Consider the following 12231-nt stretch of genomic DNA (forward strand, 5'->3'; position numbering starts at 1 on the left):
ATGGAAGCAATTGTGCACAGGGCCATCAAGGGAAGTTAGTAAAGACTTAAGAGTGTTTCTCACAGTAAATGTTAACAGAATAAGTTTAATGAAGGCCAGCAGTATGGCATTAATGGAGTTAGATGCCCAAAATGGTGTCTTCTCAAGTGCTAGTCTTTAGTTTCTTTTTGTATTTTTTTCATGTGTAAGCTGCTGCTCTTAAATACTTTTCCCTGTATGGCTACAGTTAAGATAAAAATGGGATGTTAGGTGTATGAATCCTGTAGTACTGGTAGTCATCTAAATACTTAGGACACATCTTCATTTGTGATGAGAAGGGGTTTTTACAGTTTTAAATTAGAGTTCCTGAATAACTGACACAACATGAGATTTAAAACACATAACTTTAATAACCCCCACAGGGGGAAAATACAGCTTATAAACCCCAAAATGGTTAGGAAGGACAGATAGGTACTTGAAAGAAGAGCAAGGAGGTTGTGGGGGGTTGACCCAGCCAGCAGCTAAGCACCTACAGAGCTCCCCTTCCCCCCAGAAGGGCAAAGGAGACCAGGAAGAGCAAAATCAAGACAGTTTTGGGGTTGAGATAGAGGTTTAATAAGTGAAGGAAAGAGGGAGAAAAAAACAAGCGATGTAATGGCAGTAACTCACCACCTCCCACAAGCGGACCAATGCCCAGCCAGTCTCTGAGCAATGGCCACTTCAGTAGACAAAAACCTCTACCTCTGCTACCTGTTTTATTGCTGAGCATGATGTTACATGGTAGGGTATAGCCCTTTGGTCAGTTCAGCTGCCCAGCTGTGTTCTCTCGCAGTTATTCACTGGGGGGTGGGAGGTAGAGTTAAAAAAGAGAAAGCTGTGACATTGTGCAAGCACTGCTCAGCAACAACCAGAACACTGGTGTAGTACCAACAATTTTAGCTACAAATCCTGAACACACCACCCCAGGGGCTGCTATTAAGAAAGTTGCCTCACTCCTAGCCAGACCCAGTACAGAAGTATTAATTTGTGCATGCATGTTCATAATATATTTCTCCCAACCCCACCCAAAGCTGAAGGCAGTAATTCACTTGCTGTTAGCTTGGTTAAAGTTTTATTCCTTCTGCACTGCTGGAATCAGGTGATGACAGGACTTTAGTTGTTCAAGAAGCAGATCTTTACATTTTAGCTCCTGAGGTTTTTCTAGTGTAATCTATGTGCTCCTCTTTAAATTTTGGGGGGATGAAAGTCAATAATAAGCAATTTACACTTATTTCAACTAATATTTTAACTATACATGAAACAACATTCTTAGCATTGAAGTGCTACTGGAACAGCTACTTGAAGCAATATTAAACTGTCTTTCTAGGTAACAAGTATATAAAGAAGCATTGCAGATTGTGCTGAAATACAGCACCAGTGACTCTGTGCTTTTTAAAATTTAATTAAATGTTGTGTATGACAGGTTCTCAATGCTGGGACTCCAGCTACAGCTGACCTGATCTAACAATACTGCTCCCTTTCCTTCTCAGCACAGTGCTTTCCACACAGCACTCTGTCCTACAGGATATCCCTTATCCAGGCTCTAATGCTCACCAGGACCCTTCTCTGATCTGATTTTTTTCCTGCCACTAAGAAGGCAGAGAATGGCAGTTTCTTCCCTTCATTTTAGTGAGATGAACAGGCCTACAGAAAAATACAGTGAACTCGAGAGCTGGTGCAGGGTTAAGTGGCAGGAACAGGGGCAAGGGAAATGGCAGCAGTAGCTGGGTCTCCCTCTTCTTGTAGCAGTGAATGCTTACAATGCTCAGTGCTTCTTTTGAAAGTTGTGGTGGTCGTCACAAAAAATTTTGTTAGCAAGTGGAGACAGGTATAAAACCTGTAATACAGGTTATCACCTCTATAAAACCCAAGGTGTTCACAAGGCTGTTTCCTTCTTTAAACCTAAAGGAATGTTATCAAAATTTAAAAAATTATTTTCAGCTGAAAACAGGAGCAAGATTAGCTCAGAGCACAGCTTTGTAAGAATGGAATGAGTTAATAGAAGTACACTCCAGTATAGCATTCGTAAACCTATAAAGTTAGGTCTTCCAGTTTAGAAACATTTACCTGTTTTTATCATTGTACAGCATGCTATACTTGAAGAATATGCCAGGAATAGGTATATAAAGCAACAACAACAAAAAAATAAGTATGCTTAACTAACTGAGGAAACCTGTCTGGCATTAAGTACAGCCAGAAGGAGGAATCTGGCTAATGAATTAAATGGATTTAAATTTATGGAAGTTGCCTATGCTTTAGGAAGGTGATCATTCAGGTTTCAGTGCCAAAGGTTCCAGATGAGAAGGGGCCATTAAGAGTTTGCTCAACTACGTCCCATTTTTACTGTCCAAAAGCAGTGGGCTTTTTGTTTTGAGCTTTTTTTTTTTTTTAAAACTGTTTTGTCAAAGCTAATCATCTCCTTGAAAAGATGATCAAGGCCACAAGTGAGAGGAAGAAATCCAGGCAGATTATAAATAAAGCACTGGTAGAATCAAGTGTGATGGCATATCATTCCTTGGTCAGTTTTGTCAATAATGACATAAGGCTCCTGAATTTCATTTACTTTTAAATTATAGTTCTCCAGATTTACTTCACTGGATTCGGGAGAGTCACGTTCAGGCTGCAAGAGGTTCCTCCTGCCCTGTGCGCTGGTCCTTCTTATGCGTGAAGACCGAACATCAATACTTTGTGGTGGGATGTAGGTGAGGTTAGGAGGCTCTCTGACGTGTCTGAAGCACTCAGAAGGTGTATGTGCATCAGGAGTACCCATTAACAGTCTCTTGCTATCAGAACCAGCTGTGGGATCCTCCATGTTCCCAGCAGTACACAGATCTGAAGATGGCTCAATATGTACAGCTGCTCTGTTCTGCATCTGGGTGTTAGTCAGATATGTGTGTTTTATTTTGGAATGATTAAATTCTCTGACATGCCTGTCACTTGTACTTGCATACGGTACTGACTCAGGTTGGCCAGTTTCCTCTACTGGATACATAAGGTCTTCCTGAGCGTCCTTGATCTGGAGTTTTGTGAAGGTTAAAGACAGCTCACAAACTTCCTCTTCCCTAGGGACACTGCAGTTTTGGACAGATGCAATGTCCTTGTACGGCAGAGACTTCAGCTCATTGGGTTCATCTGCAGGGTCTGGGTCTGTGCAATTTATGGCATCGTTAATTTCTGCTTCAATTGATTCTTTGGGGACTTCTTGAGCTTTGTACTCTAAAGTGTCTTTGCCATCACAAGAGCTGTCAGCAAATATTGCAAAGGCTGGCGGACCACTTGCTCCTGGTGAGAGTGGCACAGGCCTGATCTCATTTGCAGTTGACTCTGCAGCGACTGCCAAAACACATTCTTCACTTAGACTGGCTCTTGGCTTTTTTTCAAAAGCTTTTGGAGAAAGATTCTCACTGAAAATAGGTGTTTGTCTTATGACAATGTCACTATATTTGATCAAGAAGTCCTCGCTGTCTGAGCATTTGCCCGGAAAATGTATGGTGTTAATGACTTGCCTTTGGTGTTCCTGAAGCCTGTTAGTGGATTGAGTAACTGCTAACTGAGGCATGTCATCTTTGATCTTCAGATTCCCAGCAGCTTCAAAGGATATATCACTATTAGTTGAAGACTTCTGTTGAGTAGCAAGGCACAAAGATGTCTCACTGTTTCCTTTATTTTCTAGATTTTCAGTGTCTTCTCTCTGGGGTGTCTGATCCTCTTTGTCTTTATCTCCATGATGCCAGTGCATTTGTGTTCTCTTCTGTAGAGTCTTCTCCAAATTGCCATGTTTTTCTTCATTTGTCATTTCAAGGATGGTTTCACACTCCATTCTTGCCAGGAATATTTCAAATGCAGTCTGCTTTGTTTCCTCATTGTTTCTCTTTTTGACAAGTGAAAACTCTGTTGCTGTTGTTGCAATGTAACCTATTTTCTCCAGTTCTGTTTTTACAATGTCATCTGGGAGCACAGATTGAATATAGTAGACAAAATTACCGGTGAATGTCTGAAACAGAATGCAACATTGAAAAACAGATGAACACTGGGGGGTGGGGTGGAGGGAAGCAGGAAAGACTTCCTAAAAATCAGAAGTATACTTCAGAAATTAAGTTTTAAAAAAAACCCTGTTCCTAAAAGTCTGAATTTTGAATCATAGTGAGGCTTTTCTATCAGCATTATTTTGTCAGCCTCTCAAGCATTATAGCTTTGCACATTAATTTCAGTGAAGTTATGCCAGTTTAAGCCTGCTGAGATACTGGCTAAGAGCATCAATACTCAAAAAGAAGGAGAGTAAGAAAAACACTTTAGTCACACTAGAAAAACTCAGCAATAAGTCTTATGTGATCTACTGAAGAACAGAAGTTTTTTTAAAACAAAGATTCATAGAATAAATCACCGAGGTCTAATATTTTCCTAAAGAAACAGACATGATGCACTCACCATTAACTGTATTTCTTAACTGGTGACAAGACTGTAACATTTTCTTTTTCCATGGTTCAGACTCCTGTTGTAACTCCACTACCCCTGAATTAAGTTGCCATTTCTCTGAAAGCACCTTTCTGAAGGGAAACTATTCTAGCAGAAATATTGCCAAAACACGCTCTCTTTGCACAAGCTGTCTGCGAAACATGACTTGAATAAATGCTGCTGCTGTGGACCAATTTAAAAAACTGTTCAACATTTGCTTGGTTTTGGAGCTACCCCATGCATAAGGCCCAGTTTGTAAACTGGAAGTGGTTTTTGGTTTTGTCTGAAATGCTATGAAAGGAGAGACTATACTGACCTAAGCATGACCAACTGCAGGCAAGTCAGAACAGAACGGAGGTAGGAATGCAAAGTCCAGACTTCCAGAATTAGGGTGCCTTATTTTTAGGCTGCCCAGCTTGAGACTGACTTATCTACTTCCTAAGGCTGAGACCTAGGCACTGGTCTCACAAGCACAAGCTTGGGGGAGGAGAAAACTGATCCCCAAAAAGGCCATTAACCTAAAAGGCCATAGCATAATATAGCACTGAGCCTCAGTCCATTCTCAGATAAAGTTGTCAACAGTGCCCTTCACTCCCCAGCTTCTGTTCCTTCCAGAGGGGAAGTAAGGAGCAGGCACTGCAAGGGACAATGACATCAGAGCAGGTGAGAGGCAGGAAATATGTGAAGCAGTATTCTGCATATGACTAGTAACTTTTTATCAAACCTGCATGTACACAAGATACTGGTTGTTCTCCAACTTGTGCCTTGCCATAGAATTATTTCAGGCCTTCAGCAAGCTCTCTTGCACTTTGGATTACTCGCAGTGCTCTTCAAAATTTGATTTTAATGAAGCTTAGGATTCTTGTGTTATGAAAAGCTGAGCCCACTAACTGTAGACCTGAATATCTTATGCTTTGTCCTGTTTTAGGGAGATGAATGAGGAGAAAAGGAAACTACAGCTGTTTGAGAATCTGTAGACAAGACTTAAGGGCAGGAAGAAGGAAAGAAATGGCTTTTCCTCACCAGCACCTGTTGCTGTAGGAAGGGAAATAAGTTTAGATTTGGGGTGTTCAGGGGTTTTGTTTAAATACAAGTACAATTTGCATGTGTTCAAGATTGCTGTCTCTTCTGGGCAATGACATGTTCAGTGTGCTAGGGATGAGGGGGTAACCTTGACCACCTTGCTGCAAAAAGCTGCATTTTCTCTTTCAAAGGGGGGTTTCCTACCCACTTCACCAGCTGCAGTCACTAGAGCTAGGATAGGCAGTAAAATCTTAAGACCAGAGAGACACTGCCCACCTGGCCTTTGGCATCAAACTGTTAGTAAAAGTGATAACTAATGCTAAAATCCATCCCCTCCTTATAGGCAAATTAAGGTTAAAACTCGGAGTAATTAGAGTCTAATCCTCTCACTGTACCTTTTTACTTCTCCAGCGTCTCACAATAACCAAAGGTCTCCATTTCCAAATCCCTGAACTGCTCAGCGCTCCTGGGAAGGCCCCCGAGGGCCCGGCCTCGGCGAGGACGAGGCCTGCAAAGGCCAACGAACACCTGCCACCGCAGCGGGCACTCCTAACACATTCAAAATCGGCCCCTAAGCGCTGCCTGTAACTCCGCGGGGCGCGGGCGCCGCTGCCGTGCCTCTTACACCACAGGCCTGGGGAAGAGGCCTCGAAACCCCGCGGCCTCCAGGCCCCGAGGTCGGGGCTGGCTGCGCCCCCCGCCCGGGCTCCACAGCGCTTCCCTACCTTCAGCGACCTGATCTCCTTCCGCCACGGGGAGAGGAGCAGGTTGACGCAGAGCAGCTCGAGCACCTCCAGCGCCTTGAGCAGGTCGCGGAGGACGCTGCCGCCCCGCTCGCCCCGGGCCTGCCGGCACCGCTCAGCCACACTGCACACGTCCAGGGCGCCGCGCCGCCGCGGGCCCAGCAGCCGTCGCGCCCTCGCCTTCAGGGAGGCCTCGTCGCACACCGCCAACTCCCCCTCCGCCCCCCGGGCCGCATAGTAGGCCAGGTAGTCCCGCAACACCTCCTCCTCGGCCGCCGCCGGCTCCTTCATGGCGGCACCAGACCGGCCGGGCTGCCCGCCCGCAGGCGCTGCCCCCGCCCGGCCGCGGCGCCGCTCGGCCCGCCATTGGCCGCTCCGCCGGTGCGCCGGGCGGTCAGTGGTGCTCCGCCGTGTCAGTCAGGGCGGGGGGCGGGCGCCCCGGCGAACTGAAAGCGAAAGGCGGGAGGGTGGAGGGGGCGGTGCTCCGCGCTGGGCCGCGCGCGGGCGGCCGTCGTCTCAGCACGGGCGCGTGGCGGTGGCGCGCGAGGGCGGCGGCGCTGAGGTAGGGTCTGTCAGTTCCCGCTTCGCGGCTCCGGCTGCGCCGTGTCAGCGACCTCCCCGAGCCTCCTCCAGCCCCCTTGTGCCCCCTTCGTCTGCCGCTGCTCTCCGGGCTGGCCGTGAGCCCCCGCAGGGAGGTGCCCGCTGCGGTCATGGGCTTGGGAGGGCGAGACCTAGTGCTCGAGGGCTGGCGTGAGGGTGAAAGGTACCTCAGTGGTAATTGTGCTGTGGGTGAAACGAGACTGTAACGTACTGTGTTCCTTGTGCTTGCTTTGTTACTCGTTTTATTGTATGTTGGCTCTGAACTCCTGGACTAGGCTGGGTATCAATCGGCTGAAAGTGACTGGTGTCTTCTGCTATGGTGGCTGAAAAGTTTCCTGGAATGGGTTTGAAATGGAGGTCAGGTCCAGCAGCTAGAAGACAAACCTGACTTTGATCCACATGATTTTGCTAATTTTGATTTTTGGAATCTGAATTTTAGAGTCACTTCCTATGGCTGTTGTGATGTTGCACACCTGTGTGGTTTCATAAATTAGTGCCAGCATCGGCCTCCCATGACCTTAATTTTTGTTGTAGACCAGCTGGGCTTGTGTCTTCAGTGGTGTCTCTACTGACTTGACTTGTTGCAAGCGTGAATTTGACTTGATGGATTTTTAATGGCTCATCTTATTATAGATTGTCTTCATTACATGATAGATTTTAAAATGAATATCTGTCTCACTGTTAACCTCTGCGAATGTGTGGCTTCTTGTGATTAAGAGAAATCTTAGGCTTACTTGACCGCAGCCTTATTTCTTTCTTTGGGGAAAGTGGCTGTGTGGTGCTGCAAATAAATTGGTTTTCTTTCTGACTTTCTAGGCAAGGGGGCTTTCCAAAAACATATGCTTTTGATCGTCATTCCAAGTGAAATGTCATTAGGAAATACTTTTGTAGAATTTGTGTATGGATAATTGCTATATAAAATTGCTGATCTAGCCAAGAGGGAAGGGGGGACAAATCCCCATACTACCACCACATGTTAAAATGAGGCCATCTGGCCATCTGCTGCAATGTCTGAGTTTCCTCCCCTACCATATGTGCATGCATACACAGACAAGCTTGGATGTGCGCTTAGTAGGGTCCCTGCAGGCAGCTCAGCTCTCTTCTTGCCATATGCAAAACTTTATTGACCCAAAGGAGAGGGCTGGATTTCATGTTTCTGCACACCCGCTTCCATGGGGGTGGGATTGGATTCTTTAAACTTTGCAGTTCTTGTTAATTTATAGAATAGCTGCACTTTGTTAAAGTCTGGTGCGTTTTAGTCAAATGATACAGGGAATCTTGCTTTGTTGCTGGTTCTCTTGAGTGTTTCACTGTTCAGTAAAGCATATTTGCATAATATAGTAAATACCAAGTCGTCTCATCTGTCTAGCTATCACTGCATTGTTGTTCTCTGAATTAGTTTCCTAGTACAGCCTCCAAGGATGGGATTCATTTTCTGTGTTTTGCTAATAGTTTAAAAGCTTGTTCTCTAAAAGGGAAGCTTAATCGCTTCCCTGGTGTGTGTGGGGGTACTAGTCCCATCACTGCCAACAGGGCAGTGACCCTGGGGCCCAGAAGTCCAATTGCAGTTCTTGGAGCTATGAGGTCTCCCATCTTGCTCCTCCTTCTTCAATGAGACTTTGAAATGTTTTGCAAAGAAGTTTTGCTATTTTCTGGGTGTATTAATTTTATTTATTACTCATTTCAATCTCTTGCAGAAATATAAAATGCTACTAGAGGCAAAGCTGTTGCAAAATAATCTTAATTTTTACAGGGTTCTTTCACTGCTTCATTGTCATTTGAATTGAAATTTTAAAAAAGTCTCTCCATTGTGAGTGTATTAGGTTCACTTGGAGTGTAACAGAAGACAGAATCTATTGAAAAGATTTTTTTTTTTTTTTTAAAGACTACAGCAAGGCAAAAGCCTGATCATTAGTCCTAGGAGAGAATAGGAATTCAGTAGAAAGGAATGGCCACTTCCAGCTGTTCATGCAAACTGTTGTTATTTCCCTGGAGTTCAAAAGGCACAATGCTGATATCCGGTGAATTGCATCAGGCTATATACCTGACTCTATTTTTCATTGCAGTTGGGCTAATTTAGACAGAGGAGAGTTATTGAAATAATATTGATAGGAGATGCAGGAGAAGAAATGAGTCAAGGCCCTGGACCCAAAACATGAATGGACCACCATTGAAGCTTCTAGGTTCCTTAAAGATTTAACTTTGTTTGTGCCTCTGCTGGACAGAGAAGCTAGTTTGCTTGTTACTTTTTCTTGCTTTAATGGAAGTGAGAATATATATGCATATGGACCTGTCTGAAATCCAAGCTGTGGATTTATCGTATGCTTATGAGTTCAGTAGCCAGTGTTCAAGCATACATTACTGTGAGCTGAGGAAAAGGGAAATGAATATGAACTTTGCTAGCTGAGAAGAAGTTTTAATGCATGAGATGCTGTTGGGGATTCAGAAAACATGGATTCAGTTTCTGATCTATCTACAATTCCCACTTCACATGTAGCACATCACTTCAGTGGAGCTAGAGCTGAAGGTGCTTGGGTATAATTGTGGTGATGAGTATTTTCACTGAAAGCTTTTTGCTGTGACAACAGTATAGCGTTAGAAATCCTGTAGTTCTCAGTGGGTCACTAATGTGGTCTGGGCTAAGAGAATCCTCTTTTCCCAGAGGGTATTGGCAGAACATCCAGATTTGGAGAGCTGCTAATATTAAGTGACAAAAGTACAACTGCCAATTCCCAGGCCATGAAGCAGCATCAGACACTGTCAGGCAGTGATAAAGAGAGGATGTGGAAAGCTCCACTAAAAGAGAGGGCTGAAACTTGGCCTTTCCATTCCTGGTAGCATGTGGAATCTTTCCTTCTCTACAATGTAGAAAATACTAATTCTCTATTTCCCCTCAATTCTAATATCTCATATGGCAATGGAGAACAGCTTTCTATTCTCTGTCATGCAAAACCAATAAAAATAATAACCAGGCCTTTTAACTTTCTTGTTCCTTTTCTCTAGGCGGTCAGGTTTGTCAGCCTCCTTGACTTGTGGAGCCTCAGCCTGGACTCAGTTTCCTAACAGAGCAGTGGTGAGTAGAGAGCTATTTTGAATGTTTTAAGAATAAGAGCGCTGTTTATATTCCCAGGCTGCTGCTGTTTGTTTTTCTTCTTTTTTCCTAGTAGTATGACATTACTGGCTCATAGTTAGCTTGTATGTGTCTAATTCTCAGGCGTTCTCCTGCAGTCTGTGTTGTGTGTTTGTGAATTTGCACCTGCATTTCTCAAGTGCAGGAATTGTATTCGCATTCACTGAATTGCATCGTGTTCTTTCCAGGCTGTTTCTCTGTCTCTTCAAATTCCAGGCCTGCTCTCCTACATGCTCCTGCCTCTCCTAGTCTAATGTAATGTGCTGATTTTAATAGGTCCATTCTCTCTCAAAGCTCTGAAATCCAGCAACGCTTGGTATTTTCATTAGGACACAGGTGATTCCATTTGATGCATCCTTTCAAACTAACACAGAGCAATTAATAAATACTCTCTTGTATGATGATTATTATTTTAATTTACAGAAGTCTGTGGTTATAATTTTATGTAGAGACTATTTCTCTACTTTAAGGAGGGGAATGATTTGTCAGACTGTACCATGAGCAGTTAGATCGGTTTGATGTGGTTTCCATTCAGCAAATACACTGTTACTCACCTTGCTCTGCTCAAAAATTATCTGCTTGAATATTTCTGGGAAGATTGGCCTGTTATTTCCTGGCTTTTCCTTTTTTTCCTTGGTGGTATGTTGCCATTTTCATCTCCCGACCTTAGTAATTTTCAGAAGTACCTATGAATGTGTTTGAGAGTTTCTGATGCTTCTCGAAATGCCTGAGAGTATTTCAAGGGTAACAGTTTTCAATGCAGCAGTATTGCAGACTCTTCTCTTCCTGCTCTTGCTCAGCTGGGCTGATCCTGGCTGGGCACATACTGACTCGTCCCTCTGAGCAGGAGACACGTCACTGCTCCGATGGCTGCTTATTCATGTGGTCTCTGACAAATGTAAAATCCAAATGTAAGTGGCTGAAGCATGAAGTTGCTTAGTCAACGGTTGCTTAGTTGCCTGATTAACAGGAGGCTAAAGGCTGTGGGTAGTCCCAAAGTGATACCAACGCAATAAAAAGCACAGGAGATAAATCGAATACAGGTATGTTCTTTACTAAAAGTTTTGTGTAAAGATCGGTATACTAAAAATCGAAGCAAAAGAGATGACTACAGAAATACAGTATTGTTATCACATAGCAAGAAACAGCATGTCCAAACACTTTTCTTTCTGATGTCAACCATGTAATAAATGAAAGGCCTGTGTTAAGCCTGTTTTAGGACTGGCATTAAAATTATGTAAGAGTTCAGGGTAAAATCTGATAGGAGGATATGAATTTCTTAAGAGGAGCATCAGAGACACTCTGTCAACTTTGCTGAGATTTTTCCAGGATCTTAAATATGATCCAAGAAATGAAAACATGTTCTTATTGCATCATTACAAGAAATGTCAACACTGTTCCAGCAGTAGCAGTGGAAGCTGTTAGAGCAGCTTTAGAGCTATAAACTTTTCTTTCTAGTATTGTCTATTTGCAGAGGTATATGGGTTGGATTTATAAGCTTTTTTCCCACAATTTTGTTGGGTATCACCTAGCTAAAAAGATTAACAAGAGTAGAAAATTCTAAGCCACATTTGCAAGTGATTGTGGTAAGTTATCACTGAATGCAGCATACTCTACTTTGAATTCACAGTTTGTTTCTTAAAGATATTTGTTTATAATGAATGACATGGCCTATGCATTTAGTGGTAACTTAGAAAAATGCTACAGTATGCATGTATGTTTTGGCTGGCTTCCATATCTGTGTGACAGAGAAGCTGGGATTATTCTGATGGACGAGTCCCTCATTGTGAACTCTGTGTAGTGTAACTAGATGTCTCGACTTTATAAAGCAGTATACCACAAGAGGGAGTAGACAGCTGTTTTTAAGTAATGCTGCTACACACAATCCAGATTTCAATGCTAAGGATGCGTAACCCTTATCAAATGAAGAAAGACTTTGATTATTTTCTATAATCCTAGTAATGCACTTCTATCGTAAGGTAAAATACAAATCTCTCTTTTTCATCAGAGGTCTACTTAAATTAGTTTATTTTTTAAACCACAGATAGAAAGTTAGTGGAAGGCCATGTCAGGTTAAAAGCCAAGCAGGTTGAAAGGATTTCCCAAAATGCACAGAAACTCTTAAGTATCTGTAATAGAGTAGAGGCTTGCCTGGCAGATGTGAAGAGCCCTCTGTGCTTGTCTTCAGAAGAGCCTTCAGGTTTGCCATCTTATAGGTAAGAGAGAGACTCACTTTCAGGAAAAAAAAAAAAAAAATCACAT

General features: G+C 43.3%; 1 protein-coding gene across 3 annotated transcripts; it reads right to left on the reverse strand.

The window, feature by feature from the left end:
• Window positions 1-364: 364 nt before the first annotated feature.
• On the reverse strand, window positions 365-6556 carry LOC141948888 (uncharacterized). 3 transcript variants are annotated; one of them, XM_074881868.1, is made up of 3 exons: window positions 6222-6327; window positions 4447-5508; window positions 365-4012 (listed from the first exon to the last, which is right to left on the reverse strand). In XM_074881868.1, exons 2-3 carry the CDS (start codon window positions 4447-4449, stop codon window positions 2510-2512), a joined length of 1506 nt encoding a protein of 501 aa, XP_074737969.1. In that variant the 5' UTR covers window positions 4450-5508; window positions 6222-6327; the 3' UTR covers window positions 365-2509. The 3 variants fall into 3 exon arrangements, with proteins under 3 accessions (XP_074737969.1, XP_074737970.1, XP_074737968.1); XM_074881869.1 differs by lacking the exon at window positions 6222-6327 and adding an exon at window positions 5892-6214; XM_074881867.1 differs by lacking the exon at window positions 4447-5508 and having other exon boundaries at window positions 6222-6556.
• Window positions 6557-12231: the final 5675 nt, after the last annotated feature.

The sequence above is a fragment of the Strix uralensis genome, chromosome 12 (assembly GCF_047716275.1).
Source record: "Strix uralensis isolate ZFMK-TIS-50842 chromosome 12, bStrUra1, whole genome shotgun sequence".
NCBI lineage: Eukaryota > Metazoa > Chordata > Aves > Strigiformes > Strigidae > Strix > Strix uralensis.

What these genes read in the sequence shown, in the direction of transcription:
- LOC141948888 (XM_074881867.1), bottom strand. Translation starts at nt 6,530, where the DNA reads ATGAAGGAGCCGGCGGCGGCCGAGGAGGAGGTGTTGCGGGACTACCTG. An exon ending in AGGAGATCAGGTCGCTGAAG is followed by an intron (nt 4,013 to 6,221) that starts GTAGGGAAGCGC and finishes ATTCTGTTTCAG; the next exon opens with ACATTCACCGGTAATTTTGT.